This window comes from Muscardinus avellanarius (assembly GCF_963383645.1).
Source record: "Muscardinus avellanarius genome assembly, chromosome: 11".
NCBI classification, from domain to species: Eukaryota; Metazoa; Chordata; class Mammalia; order Rodentia; family Gliridae; genus Muscardinus; species Muscardinus avellanarius.
In genome coordinates this window covers 45,084,140-45,111,488 of record NC_137797.1, presented here as the reverse complement: position 1 = coordinate 45,111,488, position 27,349 = coordinate 45,084,140, and the positions used below count along the sequence as shown (strand labels likewise).

Genomic DNA, 27,349 nt, shown 5'->3' with positions numbered 1-27,349 from the left:
ATTTGCTCTGTGAAAGAAATCATTAAGTCCAGGAAAAGGCATGTAAAGACAGAGAAGTTACAAAATATATAGCTATCAAAATATATAATAAAATATACTTAAGAACTCTTAAAACTCAAATATAATACAAAAACATTTTTTTTGGTGGTGGTGGTACTGGGGTTCCTGGAAGCCCTTCTTCCTCCGGCTACACTCCCAGACCTATTTTTTTATTTTTGGAAACAAGGTCTCTTAAGTCAGCACGGTGGGCTTCGAACCTGCTCGATCCTCCTGTCTCCGCCTCCCAAGCGTGGGAATTACAAGTATGCACCACCACGCCTGGTCCAAAAACATTTTTTATATGCTCATTTGTCATTTGCATATCTTCTTCTGTGAACTGTTTCTATTTTTCCCTATCCATAGGGAATACATTCTAAGAACCCCAGTGGATGCTTGAAACTACAAATAGTACTGAACCACACACACGTACATGTGCATATGCCATGTTTTTGCTGCATATACATACCTTATTTCATTTATAAATAAGTTATATAAATTAGGCACAGTGAGTGGTTAACAATAACTAGTTATGAAATAGAACAATTATAACAATAAATATACTGCCATGAGTTATGTGAATATGCTTGTATACATGCATCTGCACGCTTGCTCACATCCTCCCTCTCTCTCTCTCTCTCTCTCTCTCTCTCTCTCTCTCTCTCTCTCTCACACACACACACACACACACACACACACACACACACACACACAGACAACTAACAAGACATTAATCCTCCTGTAATGGGTATTGTATTCAGCATGGACATGCTGGGCAAAGGGATGATTCTCCTTCATTGCACCAGAGTTCATCCACACTACTCAGAATGGAGTTCAACTTAAATGTATAGGTTGTTTATTTCTAATGGAAATTTCCCAGTTAATAAATTTGAACCACATTTGATAACAGAAAGTGAAAAGGCAGAAGTGAACATTCAGATGAGGAGGGCCTACAGCACATATTAACTTTAAAATGCCAAATTCAGGCTCTCAGATAAAAAATCTGGAGTTTTTATACTGTTACTATCAGACTTACCACAGGAGAGTTCAAAACTTTTTTTTGTGTGTGGGTCTGGGAATGGAACCCAGGAACATTGGACCTCTGAGCTATACCCCTTGCCCTATTTTTTTATTCTTTATTTTGAAACAGTCTCACTAAGTTGCAGAGGGCCTCATCAAGTAGCTGAGGCTGTCCATGAAGTGCGATCCTCTGGTCTCAGCCTCCCAAATGCTGGGATTACAAGTGTGTGCCACCATGCCTGGCTAAAACTTTTGATTAAATAAACTTTAGCTAAGCAGCAGAATGAACTGCACAAAACTGATCAACTATGAGCTAGACAGTGTGATCCATAAACTCATGGGAGGGTCAAAACTAGTTTTGTGATACTTTTTCATGGTGATTAGATGGTTGAAACTTCGGACACAGTGACAATAGAAATGAAATTGGGCTAAAGAGTATGAGACAGGGCTTTAAGTTGAATGAGAGGATGGAGTGGGGGGGAGGCTTCACCTGGAGGGAAAAGAGAATAACCTGATTGAGAGGAAATTCAGGCTTGCCCTGAACAAAAGGGGCTAGCCCTTTATCAAATATCCAAGGCACAGTAGGATTTGGTATTTTTCCACTGGTCACGAATACAGTTTTTTCTTTTGTTTTGTTTTAGAAATTTCTTCCTTTGGGAAGATTCTTTGTGACATCTTGTAATTGGTTTCAGTGGCTGATTTAAGAATAGGAGGGGGGATTATATCCCATATGTTGGGGTTGGGTGCAGGTATGGAAGGATTTTTGCAGGTAAGTTATTAAGTCCTGAGACTTAATCTGCCCTTTTGTCCCTGTCTCAATTGTATTGACATTTTAACTGATAGTACAAAAACAATGTTGGGTAAAACTGCTGGCATCTTAGCCCAAATCAAGACACAGACACCAAAATGGTGTGTGTGTGTGTGTGTGTGTGTGTGTGTGTGTGTGTGTGTAGGAGGGTCACTGAATTTTTTGTACTTATGCATTCACAGTAAAAGGATATCTCTCATTTACAAATATCCTTGAAGCAGGAAAAAAATTAATCTTGAACTCCATACACAATGTTTTAATATTCTGTGTGACAGAATGTACTTCCTTGGAATATATTTTTAAGTGTGTTAATATTTGGAAGATCTGTGTAATTCACTGAACAGATATTTTCTAAAGAACATGATACAAAACTTCTATGTGTTAAGAACCATTCAAAGTTCCACACAGACCAATGGATTTTGAATATGAGAAATGTATTGATATAGTTTCAGTTCAGGTTCCATATTGCAATCAACATTTAAGAAGTTATTACGAGTCAAGTTTTGGTATACTATCAAAGAAGAGTATCTATAATTATATGTAAATATATATGTATATGTAAATATATATGTATATATATGTGTGTGTGTGTGTATATATATATGTATATATATATATATATATATTGTGAGGTCAGATTTTACTTATATACTTCAATCAAATCATCATATCACAACTATTTGGTTGCAATACAGGTATCTTTTATTAAGCCTAAAATTAAAAAGATCTGTAAAAATTATGAAACAGTAAGGGGATGTTATTCATGATTGAGTAATTTCATATTGGGATATATCCAAAAAAAAGAAAATTGGGGTGTGAAGCAATATTTCTGTTCTCATGTTTACTTGGCACTATTCATATAATAACCAAGATATGGAATCAACATATGTGTCTATGAATGGATAAACAGATAAAGAAAATATGCTGTATGGAAACACAATAGAATATTATTCTGCCCTAAAAAGATTGAAATATTGTCATCTGCAGCAACAAGAATGGAACTAAAGGACATTATGCTAAGTGAAATAAGTCAGGCAGAGAAAGACAAACACCATATGTCTCATTTATTATGGAAGCTAAAAAATTATCTCAAAATTGATCTCATGGAAGTATAGAGTGTAAAATAGTGGTTACCTGTAGCCAGAAAGGGACTGAGATATGATGAAGATATTATGATTACAGGGGTGCAACTAAACAGGAGGAATGTTAATGTCTTATAGTGCAGTAGGTTCACTATGGTTGTAACAATTATAGACCTCAAAATAGTAAAAAGGATTTTGAATGTTCCAAATGCAAAGAAATAATGTGTGTTGGTAACAGGAACAAAATGTTATTCGTATTAACATGTAATGGTTTTGTTATTTTAAATGAATTAACATTTCAGATTTCTTAGTTTTAATTTATAACAGTAAATATTAACAGCTACAACCCACATAAACAGAAGTTCTTTGGGATCTTTAATAATTTTATGAGCAAAAATGGGAAAAATTGGTAAATCAGAAGATTGGAATAGAATTGGGCATGGTAGCTCATGCTTGTAATCCCAGTACTTAGGAGGCTGAGACAAGAGGATGGCAGGTTTGGGGCCAGCCTTAGCTACTTAGTGAGGCCCTCCTCAACCTAGTGAGACCCTATTTCAAAATAATGAATAAAAAATGGGGCTAAAGGTATTGTTTGGAGGTAGAATGCCCCTGGGTTCAATTCCCAGTTCCAAAAAGAGAAAGAAAGAAAGAAAGAAAGAAAGAAAGAAAGAAAGAAAGAAAGAAAGAAAGAAAGGGGGAGGGAGGCAGGGAGGGAAAGGAAAGGAAAGGAGAGGAGAGGAGAGGAGAGGGAGGAAGGAAAGGAATAAATAACATAGTATGTTACAAAGTATAAGGGACATTAAAGAACTATAAAGCCGGGCGTGGTGACGCACGCTTGTAATCCCTGCGCTTTGGAGGAAACAGGAAGGATCCTCCTTCCTGGAAACAGGAGGATCGCGCAGGTTTGAAGACAGCCGCGCTGGCGTAAGAGACCCTGTTTCAAAAATATAAAATAAGGCCAGGTGTGGTGGCGCACGCTTGTAATCCCCGCGCTTGGGAGGCAGAGACAGGAGGATCGCGCAGGTTCGAAGCCAGCCGCGTGCGCTGGCTTAGGAGACCCTGTTTCCAAATAAAAATGTAAAAATAGGTCTGGGAGTGTAGCCCGGAGGTAGAAGGGCTTCCAGGAACCCCAGTACCACCAAAAAAAAAAAAAAAAAGAACTATAAAAAGATAATGTACACATTTTGGACCAGAGACTTTTAAATTGTCAGAGAAGGGCATCTGATCAACACTCCAGCATAAAATATTGGTTAAAAACAACAACAACAGAAACAACTTCTTCAATTAAGATCCCCAAAGCTCAAGAAATTACAATAAGAATAATAATAAATGGAATGGCATTAAATTAAATAAGTTTCTGTGCAGCAAAGGAAACCATTAATAGTCTAAAAAGAGAGACTAAAGAATGGGAGATCTTTGCCAGCTACTACTATGATAGAGGACTAATATCTAGAGTATACACAATTCACAAAAGAAGAATGCAAATACATGAAAAAATGTTCAACATCATAAGTAATCAGGGAGATGCAAATCAAAGTTATACTGAGATTCAACCTAACCCCCAAAAGAATAGCAATCATCAAGAATACAAGCAACATGCTGGTGGGGATGTGGAGAAATAGAACTTTTCTACAGTGTTGGTAGGATAGCAAATTAATATAGCTGCTATGGAAAACAGTGTGGAGATTCCTCAGAAAATTGGAAATGGAACCACCATACAATCCAGCTATACCACTCCAGGCTAATCTTTCCAAAGAAAATGAAACCAGACTATTATAGTGATACATGCTTATCCATGTTTATAACAGCACAATTCACAAAAACCAAATTATGAAAACAACCTAGGTGTCCAACAACAGATGACTGGATTACAAAATTATAAGATATACACAAAGTGAAAGTCTACTCAGCAATAAGAAAGAACAAAATTATGTTATTTGCGGGAAAATAGATGGACCTTATGGTCCAATGAAGAACATTATGTTAAGTGAAATTATCCAGTTACAGAAAGTAAAAGGCCATATGTTTTCTCTCATATGTGGAACTTAAAGAGTAAATGGGACAAAGAAGAATTTTAGATATAATGAAGAAGAAACCTCAGTGGAGCAAGAGAGGTGATCTAGGAGAGGGTGGTGGAAAAGGAGAATTAATGAAGGAAACAATTCCATTGGTGTTATGCACATACGAAGCCGAAGAGAAGCTCACCAACTATTGTGCACTATCACTCTGAACTACATAGGATATGAGACTACAATGCACCAATAAAACTATATTAAAAATGAAACAAAATATCCCCTACAAAACCAAATAGTTTAAAAGAAAAAAATCATGATAGACCTAAAATGTCATTCTCCCTTGTCCCTCAAACAAGCAAACAAAAAACCCCAAACCATAATTTCTTACCCTGGTTATGAGGACTTGCTGGACTAAGAGATGGCTGATGCATATCCTTGGTTGGCGTTGGATAAGCTTCTTTCCCTTGGCGCTGACTCATCTTTCCTGGTGTCAGAAGTTGAGATTCGTCACTGTTTGCTACAACAGCTCAAGAAAAGAAAAGAAAAATAATTAGCACTAAAGTCATACATGTATTTGACATAATAACATGAAATACGATTATGGCTGAAATGGTCTTAAGTGGTTATATTCATTTTACCAATTCCACACTTTTTCCTTACACTTTTCTTTTTCTTTCTTTCTTTTTTTTTTTTTTTTTTTTTGCAGGTTTGGGGATAGAACCCAGGGGCATTTGACCTCCGAGCTACACCCCTTGACCTATTTTTTATTCTTTATATTGAAACAGGGTCTCACTAAGTTGCAAAGAGCCTCACTAAGTAGCTGAGGCTGTCCATGAACCGCGATCCTCCCGTTTCAGCCTCCCGAATGCTGGGATTACAAGTGTGTGCCACCACGCCCGGCTTTTCCTTACACTTTTATTGGTGCATTATAGTATACATCATAGTGAGGTTCAAAGTGATATAAACATGCATGCACACAGCACTTGGTGTGTTTCCCTCCAGATCCCACCATGCTACCCATTTCTCCCCATACATACTACCAACTCAATACTTTAATGAATTTTCATGATTGTTTTGTTTTTAATTTGGTTTACTATTAATCCAAAAGGAATTGACAGGTATGCATGAGTCAAATATATAAATTACACAAATTATAAAAACAAAAATACATGTCCAACCAGCAATGAATGACACTTTGAGGTTTACTGTGTACCTCTCTCTGTGCTCTTAACTCTATTAGCCATTAGAACAGTGGCAAAATTAAGTCTTTTAGCAGAAGAATAATGGTCAAAAAACATAGAAAAGATACTCCCAGTCTCAATAGTAACCAGAAAAATATAAATTATTAGCAATATAAAATATTTTACATTCACTAGAATTTTTATTTTAATTTCTAATTTTCAAGGAAAGCAGGTCTCAGTCCTATTTTAAAGATGGGGAAGCTTGAGGTTGCCTTGCCTAAGGCTAAGCTGTCAGTAAATAAGAGAAGACTCAGAGCCAGGTGGAACCATTTGGTTCTAAAGTCTTTTAAAAGCTTGCTGCTCCCAAAATCAATTTAAATAGTGCTCCAGGCTGTTTTTCACCTATTTGGCCAAGCTACCAATACAGAGGAGCAATAAAAAAAATGAAAAAGAAAAAAAAGATGGAAAAAAAAAACCATTCAATGAAGGAACAGTATACCAGTATTGGGAATGGCCTGGGAAGATTTTAGAAAGCTCTGATTATTAATATATTATTAATATTGGGTGGGGAAAAATCTGTGAAAGACTTAGTCGTGGTTTCGGTCAGGAAGCAAACAGCTATTGAAATGTAGATTGACTTAGCTAAAAGTAATTATCAAGTCCATAGGAGAGGGGAGCTAGGACTTTTATTTTTCTAAAGACAGATCGATATAATAATTAGATAATCTAGCTAGGATGGGAAGAGGGGATTGACCTTTGTGAAAGACACCTTGGTGAGGAAAGTAAGGGAGGAGCTTTACAGGGACCTTTACTATGCCAGAATTACGTGAACAAGATGGAGGGTGTCATGTATAAAAAGTCTGTTCCGTGCTTTGTATTTTGGTGAATTTGTTCGAACCACCCCCTCATGTTACCCCTGGGTAACATGAGGCTATAACTATCTTCTGTATTTCTATCTTTTTAATAAACTTCTTTAAATCTTCAACAAGAGTCCGGGCTATTGCATATTTATCCTTAGCTCAGGACAAGAACCCATGCTTTTTTTTTTTTTATCTTTTTGTGGTTTGAGGGAATTTGTGTGCGGGACCCTAACAGGGGTCTCCAGGGACAGTTTCCCAAACCATAACATCATCTTCCAAACCGTAACAACAAATCCTAAGTCCACAGTGCCCTATCATGTCCACATTCTTTCACTTTACATTTCTATTAGAAACTTTGGTTTCATCTGAAGAAAGAGTAATTGGGACTGAGGGTATGGCAGTGCACGCCTACACGCCCAGCTACCCAGAAGCTGAAGCAGAAGAATATGAAGTTGGAGTCAAGCCTGGGCAATTTAGCATGACCATGTCTCAAAATAAAAAATTTAAAAGGTATAGGAGTATATCTCAGTGGCAAAGAGCCCCTGAGTTTAATCCGCAGCCCCATAATAACAACAGCAGCATCAAAAAAAGTGGTTTGGTCTTCATTATGGTTTAATTTTTCAATTTCACCAGAACTTCCCATTTACATTTTTGCCACTACCTTTTAAATCAAATTACTTAACATGTTTTCCATTATGTTAAAGTTTTTAAAATTATATTTAGCTCTTTGTTTTAAAAGATAAAAAGCACTTTCACTTTTCAACCAAATATTAAAAAATTATTTTACCCCCAAGTCAATAAAACAGCCTGATAGACTGACGACTACTAAACTTATACTTCCAGCTATATTATGTCCCAGTTGCCTTATAATTATCTTTGTTATTTAACAGATACCTCAAATTTATCTAGAGTATCATTCTTTTTTTTTTTTTTTGGTGGTACTGGGGTTCCTGGAAGCCCTTCTACCACCAGGCTACACTCCCAGACCTATTTTATACTTTTTATTTGGAAACAGGGTCTCTTAAGCCAGCAAGGCTGGCTCCAAACCAGCACGATCCTCCTGTTTCTGCCTCCCAAGCGTGGGGATTACAAGCATGTGCCACCACACCCGGCTAGAGTATCATTCTTGACTCTGCTTATATATTCCAAATCAGCCTCCACCTCAGCTAGTGGCATCAATATTCTTCTCTCCCCGTTTTTCTCAGGCCAAAAACCTTAGAAGTGTTCTTTCATTTTTCTTCACACTTTCTTTTCTCACACTTCACATTCAATTACCTGTGAAATCTAGACTCTATCTTCAAAATTTATCTGGAATCCTACACTTCTCACCATTTACACAACTACTACTCTGATTCAAGCCACCATTACCTTTCTACTGCCCAGAGTAAGCAGATTGCTATCAATTTACCACCCTGCTCCTTGCATGGTCAAGAGTTTCATTAGCTAAGAAAAACCCTAGGAATCTTTTTTAACCTGTATGTAAATTAATTAATTACATAACAGGGTCTCACTGAGTTGCAAAGGGCCTAAGTAATGGCTTACGATTATAAAATAAAATGCATGGCCTGAGGCATCAACAGGGTCTGACACCTTTTTATCTTTCCAACCTCATTCTCCACCACTCTCCCTCACTCACTTGCCTCCTGTCCTAATGGCCTTTATGTAGTCCTCAAAAATGCCATCTTGCCAATTTTAGGGCCTTTATATCTCTTTTTCATCTATCTGGAGTACTCCTACTCCACGTTTTACTTTCTTAGTTCCTCTCATTTGCTGACTGTGCTCAAGGGTCATCTCCTCAGATAATCCTTTGGTTTCTTCATGGTGCTTTTAAATAAATAAGTTCTTAATTTTAATATACAACTATTAGTCAGTTTTTTGTACAGATACTATCCATTACACCACAGCTATACTCTATCATCTTATCCTATGATTTTCACTGTAGCTTGTATCACTATCTGAAATTATATAATTATCTGCTTTCCTCTACTTGTCCTTAAATTCCAAGAAAGCAAGGCATTTTGTCTGCCTTATATTCCCATATGCTTAGTATCCTTCCTAGCATAGTAAAGTTATTATTTCCTGGCAATAAAATATTACTGATAGAATCAACTAAGTTTTACATTTCTATGAAACTTCATTATCTTAAAGTATACGGCAATTTCTCTGGCTGCCATAAAGAAAATTATTGATATTAAAAATTCATGGTACTGATGCAGAGAAAAACAAATTGACCTAAAGAACATGTCAGAGAGCTCTCAGAAACAACCATATATTTGTGTAGCTTGCCTATGCAACAGAGGTAGAGAAAAGAAAGACTACTTAATTAACAATATAGAGCAACTAGTTATCTGTACCTCAGATCACACACAAAAAAGACTTCTATGAAAATTAAAGAAATAAATACAAAAAGCAAGCCGTGCTTGGGAGGCTGAGACAGGAGGATCGCACAGGTTTGAAGCCAGCCTCAGCTACTGAGTGAGGCTCTCAGCAACTTAGTGAGACCCTGTTTCCAAATAAAATAGAAAATAGGTCTGGGAGAATAGCCCGGAGGTAGAAAGCCTCTGGGTTCCACCCCCAGTACCACCACCAAAAAAAAAAAAGCAAAACTTAAAACTTTTAGAATATAAGAGAAAACTAAGATAGGAAATGAGTCCTCTAAAAAGACATAACAAAGTGCTAAAGAAACAAAGAATTAAATCTATATTAAACTATAAATTCATTTAATCAAGTAATTTCATAATCAAAGTGAAAAGGCACAAAACAGGAAAGTATGTTTGCAATACATATAATTAACAAAAGTTAGTATCCAGAATGTTCTTAAGAAGTAAGTCTTAAGCCAGGCATAGTGGTGCACACCTGTAATCCCCACACTTGAGGGGCTGAGACAGGAGGATCCACAGGTTTGAAGTCAGCCTCAGCTACTTAGTGAGGCTCTCAGCAACTTAGTGAAACCCTGTTTTGAAATGAAGTATAAAAAATTGGCCTGGGAGTATAGCCCAGAGGTAGAAAAGCGCCTGGGTTCCACCCCCAGTACCATCAAAAATTTTTAAAAATAAGTCTTGTAAATCACTTAGGAAAAAAACAACAGCATAATAGAAAAATGGGGGAAAGATGCAGATAGTATCTCACAGAAAAAGAAATATGAATGGTCAATAAGTACATGAAAAGATGTTCTTTCTCCTTAATAATTAGGGAAATACAAGTCAATATCACAACAAAATAAGTATTTTATACTCAGTAAAACTGACAAAAATTAACTAGTCTGCCGGGCGTGGTGGAGCACGCTCGTAACCCCAGCATTCGGGAGGCAGAGATGGGAGGATTGAAGTTCGTGAATAGCCTCAGCTACTTAGTGAGGCCCTTTACAACTCAGTGAGAACCTGTTTCAAAAATAAAGAATAAAAAATTAGGGCTGGGGGTGTCGCTCAGAGGTAGAATGCTCCTGGGTTCCATCCCCAGTACCACAAAAAAATTAAGTACTTTGATATTATCAAATATTAATGAGGGGGAAATCATTAAACTCTCTTAACTACTGTTGGTGGAGTATAAGTTGATATAAGCACTTTGGAAAACAGTATAGAGCTATCTTGTATAAAAACTGAAGTGTAGCATACCCTCCAGGTTTAACGATTCCACTTTTAGATTTATAACTAAAAAAATTCTTACACATGTTTACTAAGAGATAAAAGTAAGAATGTTCCTAGTAACACTGTTCATAATAGCAAACACCAAAACAACTTAAATATTCACCAGCTGATAATACAATAGATTACTAAACTGTGGCACATGCATTTGATAGAATAGCATATAGCACTAAAAAGAAAGATCTATTTTTATTGAGCAACATAGCTGAAACTTTTAAATAAAACATCAACTAAAAAAACAAGTCCATAAAAGATTACATATAGTATGATATTACCCTTATAAAATTAAAAACTAGGATAATTTATACATATGTAATTTTAAAACTCTCTTTTAAAAAATCAGAAAATGATGAAAATTGCAACCTAGTTATCATCACTGGGGGAAGGGACTGGGATGGAAAAAAGGAAAAGCAGGTAGAAAGGTGTGAAGTACTTTTGTTGTTTTGCTTTTTGTGTGGTACTGGGGATTAAACCTAGGGGCATTCTACCTTTGAGCTGTACCTCCAGCCCTATTAATTTTTTTTTTAATTGGTGCACTGTATTCATACATCATAGTAGGATACATACTTTTGTAGACATACATGCACACTTTTCCCAGTCAGCCCCCACCCAATCCCCACCCCATTCTCTCCCTATCCCTCCCTCCCATGCTTGGCTTAGTAGTTGACATCTAGTATTATGGCAATTTATCTAAAATTAAAAATGATAATCTCACATAACAGTTTCATTTGTCTGATACCAAGCTTTTGATGACTTAAAGATAACATTTCAATATTTCTTTTTACTTTCTTTCTTACCAGAGAATTTTTTTTTCTATTTTTTAGGTGAAACTATCATATATTTATATATTTATTTTTCAGAAAAAAATCTATCCTAATATGGAATATGGACTCTAGGTACCCAAAACGATCTTGAAAAAGAACAAAGCTAGAAGATATATATTTTCTGATTTCAAACCATATAAAGCTACAATAATTGAAACAGTGTAGTACTATTCTAAAGGCAGATATATAAACCATTGGAGTTAAATAAAAGCCTCGAGCTAAATTTTTCCCTATATTGTCAAGTTATTTTTGACAAGGTTTCCACGAACATTTGGTGGTGGAAATATTAATCTTTTAACTAAATATTGTTAAAAAATAATAATTACATGGAAAAGAATAAAATTGGACCGTTACCTAATCCCATATACAAATATTAACTCAAAATAGATAATAGACCTAAATATAAATCTTAAGACTATAAACTTTTAGGAGAAAATCTGGGTCATTAAACCTCACAACATTGAAATTGGCAGTGATTTCTTGGTTATGATTTCAATGGCACAGGCAACAGAAGAATATACAAGCTCCCTAAAAAATAAAAAAAATATTGTATATCCAAAGACAATGTAAACAGAGTTAACAGTTACTAATAGAATGGGATAAAATATTTCCAAATGCTATATCTGAAGGTATATTAATATTCCAACTAGAAATCCTAAAAATTAACAACAATAAAGGCAAACAATACCCTTTAGAGATAGGTAAAAGACTAACATAAATAATGAATCTCCACAGATAACCAATCTTAGTTGTCTGTTGGATGGAAAATCTTGTTTCTCTAGTTCTGGAGTGTGTTACCTATTTCTTCTTTGTAGTTAATCTCTTTGAGTATTTTCTCTAGTGCTGGTTTTGAAGACATAAATTCCTTCAGTTTCTGTTTGTCATGGAAGCTTCTTATTTCTCCATCTAATGTGATAGAAAGTTTTGCTGGGTAGGAAATTTTTGGCTGGAAGTTGTTTTCTTTCAGAGTTTGGAATATGTTACTCCAAGCCCTTCTGGCTCTCATAACTTGGTTTGGGAAGTCTGGAGTGATTCTAATTGGTTTGCCTCTGAATGTCACTGGCCCTTTGTTTTTGTTGCCTTTAAGATTCTCTGCTTGGCTTCCACATTGATCATTTTGACAATTATGTGGCATGGGGATCCTCTTCTCCGATCCTGTCTAAAGGGAGTTCTATAAGTTTCCTGTACCTGTGTATCAACCTCTTGCTCTATGTCTGGAAAATTTTCTGCTATTACTTCCTTGAAGAGATTGTTGATCCCTTTGGTTTCACTTTCTTTTCCCTCCTCTATTCCAATTATTCTTAGGTTAGCTCTCTTAAAATGGGCCCATATTTCTTCAATATCAGATTCCTGCTGTCGGATATTTTTTTCTAGATTAGAAACTATGCATTCATTTTTGAATTGCTCATCTTCTAAGAGCGAAATTCTGTTCTCCATGTGGTCTAATCAGTTGCTTGTGCTTTGAATTGAGGCCTTTACTTCATTAATTGCATCCTTTATCTCTTTTTGGCTCTCTCTGAGTTCTTTTCGAAGCACCTCTATTATTTCTGCAGTTATTTTCCTGATTTGATCTTCTAGAAATCTCTAATTTTCTGTTTTATCGGGTTCTGATGTTGTGGGGTTGTGGGCATTAATTGCTCCAGTATTATTCCTCTTTCCCATGATTTCGGATGTTTGTGCCTTCTCTGGGTTCTTCCCTTGGGTCACTATGACTTCACTTAAGGTGTTCTGGATCTCGAGTCAGTAGTATCTCAGACTCCACTACTCCTTTACTGGGTTTTATCACAGAGTCTCCAACCCAGAGAGTCGATAGAGGCTGCTTTAGACTGTGGGGGGTGCCAGGTTGCACATTCTCCTATGGTGTGATATCTCTGCCACCGCCCCTCCCCCACTGGGTCAAGACCCAGGGAGTACAGTACTGGGATTTCTCCTCTGTGGCCCGCAATTTGACTCACTGTTCTTGAGTACGCAGATGTAGCTGTACTGGCCTCGCTGAATTCGGTGCTGCTGCCGCCGGTGGCAATATGGTGCCGCTCTTACGCCCTCGGCTGTGGGGCTGGTGTTTTTCTTCTTGGTTTTGATTTCCACTCTGAATCCCTGAAGCGTGTGCTGAGCTCGGCCACTGGGAGCTTTAGATGCTCTCTGCGCGAAGAAATCCCGCCTGGCTGTTCCGCAGCGGCTCACCTCGGCTTGCTGTAGCCGTCCCGTGAATTCGCCGGTGCCGCCTGCAGAATGGCGCTGCTGCCGCGTCTGCCATGTCCTCGGGCGTGAGGCCAGTGTATCTCCTCTGTGGCTCTGTTCTCAGTCCGCTTTCTCTCTGGAACCTGGTGATTTTTTGTTTCACTGGTGATGGTGTTTTCTGGCTATGAAAGGCGCTGATTTTGTGGTAATGGAGATTTGTTGTTAGCGGGGCTCTTAAGCCCCGCTTTTCTCAGTCGCCATCTTCCCGAAGTCCAGCCCTATTAATTTTAATTATTTATTTAAATTGGCAGTGATTTCTTGGATATGATTCCAAAGGCACAGGAAACAAAAGAATAAACAAACTTCATAAAAAAATAGAAAAATATATTGTACATCCAAAGACAATGTAAACAGAATTAAAAGTTACTGACAGAATGGGATAAAATTTTTCCAAATGCTACATCTGAAGGTATATTAATATTCCAAATAGAAATCCAAAAAATTTGCAACAATGAAAGCAAATAATACAATTTAGAAATAGGTAAAAGACTAAAATAGATAATGAATTGCCAAAGATTCTTATATGACCAATAAACACATGAATATCACTCATCATTATCATAATATAACTAATCATTAAGAAAATACAAATAAAAACTATAGTGAAATACTACTTCACATTTGTTAGGATGGCTACTTAACATGAATTACCTTGCTCCAGCCCTTTACCTTGAGTTTGTTACTATCTTTACTTGTAAAGTGTGTTTCTTGTAAGCAGCAGACGATGGATTCTGGTTTTTAATCCATTTTGCCACTTTATGTCTTTTTATTGAGGAAGTGGGGCCATTTACAATCTGTGTGATTACTGAGAGATAACTTTTAATTCCTAACATGTTAAGATTTTTTCTCTTTGAAATACTGTTTATTCTACTTTGCTTAGTTGTCTACTGGATGGAAAATCTTGTTTCTCTGGTTCTGGCGTGTATTACCTATTTATTCTTTGTAGTTAATCTCTTTGAGTATTTTCTCTAGTGCTGGTTTTGAAGACATAAATTCCCTCAATTTCTGTTTGTCATGGAAGCTTCTTATTTCCCATCTAATTTGATAGATAGTTGTGCTGGGTAGGGCATTTTTGGCTGGAAGTTGTTTTCTTTCAGAGTTTGGAGTATGTTACTCCAAGCCCTTCTGGCTTTCATGACGGTTTTGGAAGTCTGGAGTGATTCTAATTCGTTTGCCTCTGAATGTCACTTGGCCTTTTGTTTTTGTTGCCTTTCAGATTCTCTGCTTGGCTTCTACATTGCTCATTTTGACAATTATGTGGCATGGAGAACCTTTTCTCTGATCCTGTCTAAAGGGAGTTCTATAAGTTTCCTGTACCAGTTTATCGACCTCTTGCTCTATGTTTGGAAAATTCTCTGCCACTATATCTTTGATGAGATTATTGATCCCTTTGGTTTCACCTTCTTTTCCTTCCTCGATTCCAATTATTCTTAGGTTAGCTCTCTTAAAATGGGCCCATATTTCTTCAATGTCAGATTCCTGCTGTCTGATTTTTTTTTTCCTAAGTTAGAAATTGCGCATTCGTTTTTGGATTGCTCATCTTCTAGGAGCGAGATTCTATTCTCCATGTAATCTAATTGATCGTTTATAGTTTGAATTGATGCCTTTACTTCAATGATTGCATCCTTTATTTCTTTTAGACTCTCTAAATTCTTTTCAAAAGTCCTGTATTATTTCTACAGTTATATTCCTGATTTGATCTTCTGGAGATCTCTGAATTTCTGTGTTATCAGGTTCTGATATTATGGAGTTATGGGCGTTCATTGCTCTATTTTTGTTCCTCTTTCCCATGATTTCAGAAGTTTGTGCCTTCTCTGGGTTTTTCTCCGGATTACCACGACTTCACTTAGGGTGCTCTGGATCTCGAGTTTGTGGTAATCTCAGCCGCCACTACTCCTTTACTGGGTTGTATTGTAAAGACTCAGACCCAGGGAGTTAATTGAGGCTGCACAAGACCATGGGGGTACCAAGCTGGGTGTTTTCCCACGGGGAGCTGCGACTAAGGTGTGGTATATTTGCCACCACTACTCCTTCACTGGGTTGGACTGCAAAATCTCAGACCCAGGGAGATTATCAAAGCTGCGCAAGTCCTTCGGTGTGCAGTGCTGGGATTTCTCCTGTAGGGGCCGCAATTTCACTTACAGTTATTGTGTGTGCTGATCTGGAGCTGTTGCGGGCATGGTGAACTCACCGCTGCTGCTGGCAATGTTGCACCGCTGCCACGGCCTCGACTGTGAGGCTGGTGTATTTCTTTTCCGGTTTTGATTTCCTTTCTGAGTCCCTGGAAGGCGTGATGAGCTTGGCCAGTGGGAATTTTAGACGTTCTTTGCGCTGAAAGAACTGAATTACACCTGAATGATCCACAGCTGGTCACTTCAGCTCCTTGTTTACCTTTCCTCTCTAGAGCCTGATGATGTGAGGCATGATGGTGCCGGTGTGGCTTCGCAATGCAGGCTGGTTTCTTTTCTGGTCTCTGGTTGTTCTTCTAGTCTTCTTTTTCTCTGTCCCTTGTGTTTACTTTTTTTTATTTCTCTGCTGATAGTGTTTTCTAGCTATGAAAAGCACTGATTTTGTGGCAAAAGAGACCAAGTGTTAGCAGAACTCATAAATACTGCTTTACTTGGTTGCCATCTTCCCGGAAGTCTAATTTTTATTTTGAAATAGGGTCTTGATAAGTTGCTAAGACAGGTCTTGGATCAGTGATATTCCATCCCAGCTTTCTAACTACTGGAATTCAAGTGTAGGTGACCACACAAGGCTGACGTAAGGTACTCTTAAGACTCAGGTGTCAGGCTGAGTTGTAGTTTTAATACATGTGCACTGTTTGGTTACGATTTACCATTTATATATGACACATATATTTTATGTCAGTATGTTTAAGGGTAATTCAAACTACATTAAAAAACACTAGTGAAATTAAATATGCTTTAGTATTCTATCAGTAAGATATAGTATGAATCTACATCTTGAATAAAAAATGGAAACAGTTGAAGTGCAAATTAATTTTTATTTACTCCTTTCTAATCCATACTTAAATGAGGTTAAATAACCCTAAATTAAGAGAGTATGCAAAAATAGCAATGTACAGAGTACACCTCTTTATTTTTTGTAATTAAAAAAAAATTTTTTTTATTGGTGCATTGTAGCCATGTATCTAAATGGGGTACCAGATGGTGGAGGCTTACATGAACACATCATTCATTTAGCCCTTCTACAACTTCTACACCATTCCCTCCCACTTCCCTCCTCGTGTTTGGCTTAGTGATTGACTTTGATACATTTGTGAATGCACATCATGTACATTAGGGAATTTTCCTCACCTTACTCATCTATAGTTTCTCCTTCGTCTAAAGTTCCTCCTATGACCCATTTTCTTCCTAGCTGAGTACACCTCTTTATAAGAAAATAGAATGATGGACCTTTCTCCATTCACAAACATTAACAGAAAAGAGGCTCTGCTTGACACAAAAAATAACCAGCATCCCATGTTATTTGTACAATAAGGGACTATTTGAATAGAAGTCTAAAAAAGGCTGTGACTCTTTTTGTCTGTATCCATTGGCACAAAACTGATAAATTCTTGCTAAACGACTGAATAAATATTTGGCAAATGAGTCACTGCAGGAATCCAGTGCAGTTTCTGACAGTGCAACTCTCCTACTAAAGACAACATTACAGTGCCCTCTGCTGGTTCTACTTAAGAGTAGAAGAGGAAGTGAAGTAATAACTTGCCACTCACATTACTCATTTTTAGTAAAAACTGTACTGGAATAATAGCACTAATAGCTACTGCCTTCTAAGGAAAATATGAATCTATAACTAATATTTTTTACCTTCTAATTTCAATTCATCAACATGAAAATCTGAAGATTTTTTTAAGCTTCAAGTTTAGGTATTTGCCCTTAATATAATTAGGAGCTAAAATAAAATGAAAGTAATTTTTTAAGTCATAGATAGTCTACATATAAAATTTAACAATATCTTTGAGGTTTATGCTCTCTTTTACTTTTAAAATTTCTATCCTAACGCCGGGCGTGGTGGTGCACGCTTGTAATCCCCGCGCTTGGGAGGCAGAGACAGGAGGATCATGCAGGTTCGAAGCCAGCCGCGCGTTGGCTTAGGAGACCCTGTTTCCAAATAAAAATGTAAAAGTAGGTCTGGGAGTGTAGCCCGGAGGTAGAAGGGCTTCCAGGAACCCCAGTACCACCAAAAAAAAAAAAAAAATTTCTATCCTAACAATGTTGGTTGCAATAATAAATATTTTAAATAGTGTGTATTACTGCAATTTAAAAATAATTTTAATATATAACTTTAAATCATCTCATTTTAGAAAAAAAATTTATGTACACTAACCAGTATTAAGAACATAGAGAAACTGACGGAGACCAAAAAAATTTACAGCTATAAGTCTTTGCCATTATCCTGAGCAGTCTCTTCCTTGAAGAAATGAGAAAGTGAGCAAGCAGTGAAATGACCTGCAATAAGTATATAACTACTGAAAGACTAAGTCTTCCCAAATCAGTATAATTTCCTACATTGCTCTTCAATAAAATTAAAATGTTTTAGTTAGTGATGCAATAAAATTTATGTATACTTGAATTCACTAAAAATCAGAATAGTTTCATTCTGATTTTTTAATAACAGTAGACAAAAGATTCAGTGAGTAGTCACTAGTTTTAGCTTCTTGGAGAGAGAAAGAAAGAATCAGACAGACAGAGACAGGTGTGTGTGTGTGTGTGTGTGTGTGTGTGTGTGTGTGTGTGTGTGTGTGTGTGTGTGTGTGTGTTCTGGTAGACTGAGCTATATCACCAGCCTTTTTTATTTCTGATTTTTGAGATAGGTTCTTGCTAAGTTTCCTAGACTGGCCTAGAACTTGGGATTCTCCTGCCTCAGACCCTTAAGTAGCTTTGATTATGCTTAACTAGTTTCTTGGATATTTAAGCTCTTAGCTTTAGGTAAAAGTAATGTCTTATTAGTTGATCTATAATGTTCTTTATACCTCATTAATTCTACAATTAACACAAAATTATCATTCTCCAGTTAGACTATAAAAATCCCTAGAGAAAGACGTTATTCATTGTCATATCCAAAAGTTAATAGTTTTTCTCCAATCCCTCAAAAATTTCAGTAAAACTTGTGGAGGTGAACTGGATATAATTTTAAAGCATATTTCTTTCTAAATCTCTAAGGTGAAGCATGTTTCACTTATAAAATTCTCTAAGTATAAAAAAATCATAGTCAAATTATCTAGTATATAAAATTCTTAACAAAATAAAAGTGTTTCTCATGCAATACATTTCTTGTATCATCTCTAGCCTTAAAGTATGTTTTATGCCTCATGATAATTGTAGAAAGGAAGAGTATGAAGACATCTCAAATTATGAATTATACAACCATCTATCAAGCTCAGAACATTGAGAACAAATGGGCCCAGAACACTAACTGACCATTTCTATTTTTTACTTTGCATTTCAATGCCTAGAAAAAAATAAAAGATTTAATAACTCAGAACGGAAATATCATTTGCCTTTTATAAGTAAACATCAAAGTATTATCATGTTCCCAAAGATGACATTCAAACTTTAGCTACTTACTTGATGGCCCATGGATATCTTTGCTATCACCAAGAAGCTTTTAATGCAGAGTAATTGAGCAGCAAACAAATATAGTCCAAACCAGGAAGAAGCAAAATGCATCAGGATGGAAGCAGCAGTGAAACGAAAGGACAAGGAAAATAGCATTAGTTTATAAGTAGAAAGCACATGCTCATCAATCCTAGTAATCATAACTTATAAGAAATTTTCTTTTCTATACCAGAAAAAAACTTGGCTTAGCCACTACCAAACAAATTTTTTTTTAAATGAAGGTAGGATAAAAAAAAAAATGGAATCATCCAAGTTTTTCATTCTGGAAATTACTTAAGTCAAAAGTTACTTTCAGTTATAATTCAAGATATGGATTAGGGGTGGCAAAAAATACTTAGAAATGTAAGGGAGAGTCAAAAGTTAATTCCTTAAATTTAAGATAGTTTAAAAATATGTAACACTCATGCACTATTAAATATTAGTTTTTGCATGCCATGAAAGTACATACTACAGTGATCTAGTCTTTCTTCTACAAAAAAGAAAATAAACATTTACTGAATACTTTTTATATGCCAAACATTATGAAAAGAACTTCTACAAAGATATAAAAAGTAGAACAATTTTTTATAAAATGGCAAAAATAATCCAAAGAGAGACATTTATTAGAAAGATAAATTTTATTAAGTCAGATAAAATTTTCTTAATATCCACTAAAAAACTAGCATATTATCTGGTCCTTTAGAAAGTCAAAAGACAATTCTTGAATGAACTTCCAGTCAACTACAATTAAGAGGAAAATTACTGCTGACCTTGTGTACAATAAGGGATTTAATATACATTGCTCTAAATGCTGCCTGTGGACAAGTGTTTTGGTTTTCTTGGTAGAACAGTTTTCAGCTCTTGTTCACTTCAGAAACTAAAGTCACAACAGAAACAAAAACTTCCCACTAATTACCCTGTTTCTTGGTCCTAGAGTGAGGGAAACTTAACGGGCTGGGCAAAAACAAGGAAGCAGCTGTTTGCTTTGGGATTCTGTCACTACCTTGGAGAAAATCTTATTACTTCCCTAATGTGACAACTATCACAAAATGCTTGAAATTGGGTTCTAAAATCTTAAAGGTACAAATGTTCTCTTTATTTTCCTGCAGTTAAGTTCATTCTTCTATTATTTTTAATTTTTTTAGTGGTACTAGGGATTGAATCCAGAGGTATCTACCTGCCTCTGAGCTATACCCCCAACCCTATTTTTGATTTTCAAACAGGGTCTCACTAAGTTGCTGAGGACTTTGTCAAGTTGCTATGTTGGCCTCAACTCCTCCGATCTCAGACTTCCAAGTACTGGAATTACATATGTGTGCCCTGGATTTATTGATTTTATTTTCTTTTTATAGATGAACTGAAACAAGAAAGTATTATTGACAAGGAACTAAATAATTAGTTCCTTATTACTGATGGCCATGCTATCACAACTAGCAAGGTTACATTTTGTGCTCCCAAGCGATTCCCCTTTCCTGGTGTATTATCTTCTCTTTTTGAGGATGTACTGAATCATTCATAATGCCAGAGTATTGACAGAAAAGATGGGATAGGAGATCTCTTTTCTACAATTAGACTGTAAAATGTCTATGACACCTATCTTGTTTGTGCTCTCACAAGGCAATCTTGTAGAGAGGATTACTAAGCAAAGAAACAGGTCTGCCAACATCATTAAATGAACTTAGAAAATAATCTCCTGCCTCCAACCTCCATCCACCTAAGCAAGCTTTCAGTAGGGATTGCAGTTGTATCTCCTTCCCTGCAGCCACAGGACACACTTTGAGTCAGAGACATGTTAGCTAGGCTGCTGTTGGATTCATGACCCATAGAATTTAAGACAATAAGTGTTTGTTGTTTATATCACTTAATTTTGGAATCATTTATTATGTGCCAATAAGTAACACTGGAAAACTCAAAGAAATGAGGAAGCTAACAAACAACTGAGCAAACTTAAATAGATCTTCTATTAAAATCTTTCTGTATTGACATTAACAACTGCTGGTTTCCTTGGGTTTACCAGTAAAGAAAAAAAGCAGTAGCTCTAATTCCACCCCCCCCTCTCTCCCTCCCTCCCTCCCTCCCTCCCCCCTCCCTCTCCCTCTCTCTCTTTCCCTTCCTCCTTCCCTCCCTCTTTCTCTCTCTCACACACACCTGTGTATATATATACAGATATACAGATGTGTCAATAAATTATTTTTGTATATACATACGTACATACATACACAAAAAATGGGGAATATTTAATCTTACAAAGTTATGTTTTAAGGTTTTAGAGATGATCTTCTACTTGGAATAAAAGATTAAAAGCTCATTTCTGTTGTAAAGCTCTTTTACACTTTCAAATTTTGTTTGAAAACAATTTATGTATGTATATGTATATGTCAACTTCTGTATTCCTTGCCTGACTGCTCCCAGAAAATATCCCCTAGCATAATACAGAAACTTCTGAATATTTGTTTCAAACACCTCCAATTAAGCCAGGCATGGTGGCGCAAGCTTGTAATCACCACACTTGGGAGGCTGAGACAGGAGGATCGCGCAGGTTCGAAGCCAGCCTCAGCTGTCTTAAGAGACCCTGTTTCCAAATAAAATATAAAATAGGTGTGGGAGTGTAGCCTGGAGGTAGAAAGCCCCTGAGTTCCATCCCCAGTACCACAAAAAAACAAAAACAACAACAACAAAAACACCTTCAATTATAGTTACTCTCCACACTGTATTTTCAAGTATGCTTGTGTCATATACATCTGGTTCTACTGAATCCTATTTTTTTTTTCAGATTGGGCACTGAAGGATGATCAACATAAACACTGTCTATTCCAACCACATACCTATCCAACAAATATCTACCAAGTAACTATCATGTATACATATCATTTTAGGCAGTAAACAGACAAAAAATACTGTCCTTGTGGTACTTATACTCTGGAAGATGAACAAGAACATAGTAAGTAAAAATTCATGGTATATTACATAATATAAAAACTAAGGGGAAAAATCAACAAAATAGGAGCAAATAAAACATTACAATAAGCTGGGCATGACGGCACACAATAATCCCAGTACCTGGGAGACTGGGACAGAAGAACCACAGGTCTGCAAGACAGCCTCAGCTACTTATAGTGAGGCTCTCTGTGACCTAGTGAGAACTTGTTTCAAAATAAAGAATAAAAAATAGGGCTGGGATAGTTCCGAGGTAAAATACCCCTGGGTTCCATCCCCAGTACTGGGGATGGGGGGAGGGCTGGGGATATAGCTCAGAGGTAGAATGCCTCTGGTTTCAAACCCCAGTACCACACACACACACACACACACACACACACACACACACAAATTACAGAAAGAGAATTAAAATTTTAGACTGATGAGCCAGGCATAGTGGTGCATGCTTGTAATCCTAGCACTTGGGAGGGTGAGACAGGAGGACCGTGGTTCACAGCCAGCCTCAGCTATTTACTGAGGCCCTTTGCAACTCAGTGAGACCCTATTTCAAAATAAAAAATAAAAAATAGGGCTGGAGGTGTAACTTGGAGGTAGACTGCTCCTGAGTTGCATTCCCTAGTACTGCCTAAGTATGCTCCACTACAGAGCTGACTAGATAAAATGAAGAAACAGCATTATTCTCACTGCTATGTTAAGACTAGAGAAACAAGGAGAAGATCAGTTAGAAGGTTATTACAATAAACTAGGGGAGAGATGAAGGAGACTTAGGACAAGGCAGTAGCAGTGAAGGTGATGAGATATAGTCAAGTTTCCTGAATATATCTGGAACATAGAGCCACAGGATTTCTAAAAAGAGCATGTGTGAGGTATGAGGAAATGAGGAATCAAGATGATGTCAAGTGTTGTGAACTGAGGGCCTGGGAGGATGGAAACGCCATTATCTCAGCAGAAAAGACAGTGACACCATTAGGTTATGAGAAGAACCATAGAGAGGTTAGTGTGGGATGGGCTATGTTTGAAATGTCTATTTCACATCAAAGTGGAATGTGAAGTAGGCAGTGGATGTGAAGAAAAAGCTCAGACTGGTAAAAAAAAAAAATTTAATTATGTGTGAGACAACATCCTGGCAAATGATTATCCGTTCCATGTTCAAAAATACCTATTGTTCCAGCAATGCTTTTCCAATTTTCTTAAACTTAAAAATATATAGTCTTATGGAACAAAAAGTTACTCAGAAGGGTTTGCCAAAAATTAGTCTCCCAGACCTAGAAAATGCATTTGAATTTTCACTCTCATATAGCCTATGTGAATTTTGTATTCCATTACCAAATGTGTTCATTTTAATATAAAATGTTTTCAGTCAATTGTTATTAAAGTTTATTTTCAAGGATGTTGGGCCATATGAATCAGAGAGATTATTAAGCCACTGAACACATATTCTGTAACTCTAGAACATTTATATTTTATTTTCAAAAGCATAACTTTTGTAATTAAACAGTTATGTGTAAGAGTTAGGTTATAAAAGCTGAATCCCTTAATCACCAGAGACCGAAAAATGCTAACAGGCACCAGAAAAACATATTATAATGGACATCAAAACTTGACCTGAAAAAAAAAAGTATGGATACAAAGATATCACACTGAATACAAGTGATATCATTTTCCAGAGTCATTTGTAAGTGACTCTAATGAGAAACCAGATGTAAGTAAGTGAAAATCAAACATCATTTTTTCCAAGTAACTTACATGGCTAAAGTCTTCTGCACATAGCTAAGCCACACACTACTACCCCCTGCCTTTGACATGCTAGTAACTAAGATTGACCATTTCATTAAGTGTTCTATACATGTTCTTTCATTTAATCTGTACAACCAGCTATTGAGACTGATGACCACGTTGATAAGTAAAGCCTAAGCTAGCTTCTTATTTTTACTGCTCTAAGGCCCTAAGTCTACTGTATAACATATGAATAAAGTATCATGTAAATATTTGAAAAAATAAAGAGCTAGGCACTCTCTTTGGATTTTGCTAAAGTGCCAAATTTCTACTAGCATTTCAAGAACACCCAGAAACTTCTCTATTTGTTCATAAAAAGACCATTAAGATAGGTCTTTTTGAGGAACTTAATCAGGCTTGCCATTATTTCACAGATAATGATCACTGTCATCTCAATAATTTCTTTGTTATAAAATAGATCTTCTGTTTGGCAGAAAATATGTACTGAAAATAGTAACATAGCTGAAACTTTTATTTATTAGTTAATATACTACAAATGTACTATAATTAAAATCTTTGTTGATTGACTTACAAACTACTTAAAAAGAACATTATACAAAAAATCTTATTTTATTGTATGGCTTAATATTTGCTACCTTATCTATTATTTACATAAACATCTAATATTTAAGAACTATAAAGAAAGAGACAGAAGTTCATATCATGGTCTTCATCCTGGGAAACATCTTAGTCTCAGTCAAACCAAGACAGGGGTCATCCTACACCACAGAAATAATCCCATGAGATCTATAGCTTTTATTCCATTTCCTTTAGCATAGTGCTCTCCTGTTAGTATACATCTTGCCTTGACTTAAGTCATTTGATGAGCTTAAATACAGGAGTTTATCAAGCATGGAAGTAACTGGTGGCATCTCTTCCCCCAGTAAAGTTGATCAGAGCTGCTCTCAGAAGCAATCCTGCCACAGCTGGCTCCCAGAAACCATAATTCAGAAGGATTATACAAGGGTTCTCTCTTTAGTGTTATCTTTGTCTCTTAGAATAAGAAACTTCAGTGAAGAATATATAATACAGCTGAGATCTGCTTGTTCTTAGAACAGAAATCATCACTCTATACTTAGCTTGAATTTTTCATATTCCTGTATTCGTCTCCAAAACACTCATGTGGCACATTTTATCCCTGAGCTTTACAGGAGAGATTTTAAAGGGATATTTTTCTGGGAACTAGAGCTTATCACTGTTGGACAGAGAATAGGATTTGGTCTGCTAGGCAGCTATCTAAAAATAACCTAATCCACACTTTTGATCAAGCAGTTCTACTTCTAGGATCACTAAAATAATCATCCAAAATGTTCAAAAAGATATGTCTATGGATATTGATCACAACACTATTTACAGTAATTAAAATAGTGATCTATTTTAAGTAGCATTATATAAGTAATAATAGATCCACACAATGAAATAATATGTAGATATTAAAAGATTTTTCCCCAAAAAATACCCATTATATATTAGATTTAAGAAGTAGGCTATAAAGAAGTTTGTATAATATAGTCCCACTTTTATAAAATCCCATATGTAACATACACATACAAATAAACTCAAAGATGCCACCAAAATATTAACAATGGTTATATTAAGGATATGGGATTTATTATATAGGATTTATTATATCTTTTTGTGTTATTTAAATATGATATGCTAGTAATTATTTTTATAGTCATAAAATAGTAAATCTATTTACATTTTAGGCAAATTAAAAATATACTTTTAAAAACTAATGTCTTCTATTTACACTTGCTATTTCTTGGCATGACATAATCATCTATGATTAGTACAGTGGAAAATATCCACTTCCAATTGAAATCCTGAAAAATACAAAAATGTTAACATTTTAAACACAGCATCATAAATTACTCACTGTCTCTTGAACTTCAGCAACTTCTGAATATGGCAAGATCTAAAAAGAAAACAAATTTTCTCAGGAGTGATTTAACTCATATATTTGAATCTGAATCTAGAGAGCACCCAGTGTATCAAATAAATTAAGTGGTGAAATAATCTTTTAAGAGGTAGCATTTAAAAACAGGGAAGAGAGGATGCAATAGTACTTTTACACTGAAAACTGAACCCATAATTAAAAAACGAAACCAAACAAAACACCTGAAGCTTCAGGAAATTACAATCTGTCAAGTCTGTGACGCCCCCTGGAATGTTCTCAGAGGGTTTTCATCCTCTCTGTATTACTGTATTCTATCTGCCCTTTCACCATGCAAGCCCTCTCCTCTTTGGTTTCTACAGTACTCTACTGCTCTGGCCTCCCTTCCACTTTCCTGCCTCCTTTGTCCTTTTGTTCAGTTAGAGAATGGCCATAACCACTCCTCAGTCTCTACTTGTTGTTCTTCCCTTCCCTGCTTCTCTTCTATGGATTCCACTCACAGTCAAGGTTCATTTATTACCTTTATTCAGATAACTCCCAAGTTCATCTTCATACCTAGCATATGTTCAAAATATTTCTATCCATATTATTTTTACATTATCGCAAATTAACTTCCAGTTCTAAAGTTGTTAAGGAAGAGTTTTAAGGCTGTCTTAAGAAAGCATCTTTAGGTTAAAAAAAAAAAACCAGCATACATTAGCTTTCTCTCAGAAATCAGCTCCCATACTGATTTGCTTTCTTTCAATCACTAGGACCTACACCGTGAGTCCTCCAAGACTATTTACCCCAACACCTGATCAAGTCATTAAATTCTAATAATGTTTTTACGTCTACATTGTCTATCTCACATACAGTCCTCTCTTTTACTATGTTAGGAATTTAAAAAACAAAAGATAGACATGGTTCCTACTGCTAAGACCATCACCATATTTTGAAGACAGTTATGTATTATAATTTACTTGACATTAAAGTTATTTCCAGTCTACTCAATATTACTCATTCTTCAAACTAACCCATGATTAGCAAGTTACTTCTGTGGAATTAATTTTTGTCCTCTGTGAATACATACATTAATTACTAAACCTTATAATTTTCTGAAGTTATTGTAAGGCTTAATAATTTAACTGTACTTTATAGATATTTATAAAGCATGAACTCAAAGGAAGGATCCAGAGGGAATGACTAATTTACTAACCTAACTTCATTTCCTAAATAATCGCTTTGACCATGTTGTTCCTCTACTCAAAATCATTTAACACCTTGTTCTTTAAAAAATGAGTCCATACCCTGATAATTACAATATTCTATAATTTGGTCCAATTATTCAACCATAAAAATATTCTGATTTCCTATGAGACATCCTTGCAACTCTACTTAATTAAAACTCTACTTAACTCAGTTTGG

General features: G+C 36.0%; 1 protein-coding gene across 4 annotated transcripts in view; it reads right to left on the bottom strand.

The window, feature by feature from the left end:
• The window catches only part of OSBPL8 (oxysterol binding protein like 8), a gene marked incomplete at both ends in the record, with an annotated part of 109,430 nt that overhangs the window by 66,329 nt on the left and 15,752 nt on the right, over positions 1-27,349 (bottom strand). The window contains 3 exons of one of the 4 annotated variants that reach the window (XM_080705504.1): positions 5,350-5,487; positions 19,306-19,342; positions 25,928-25,966. In XM_080705504.1, coding sequence (XP_080561630.1) covers positions 5,350-5,487; positions 19,306-19,342; positions 25,928-25,966 — 214 coding nt within the window. The remainder of the gene's footprint in view (positions 1-5,349; positions 5,488-19,305; positions 19,343-25,927; positions 25,967-27,349) is intronic. The other 3 variants (XM_080705500.1, XM_080705501.1, XM_080705502.1) reach the window with 3 other exon arrangements.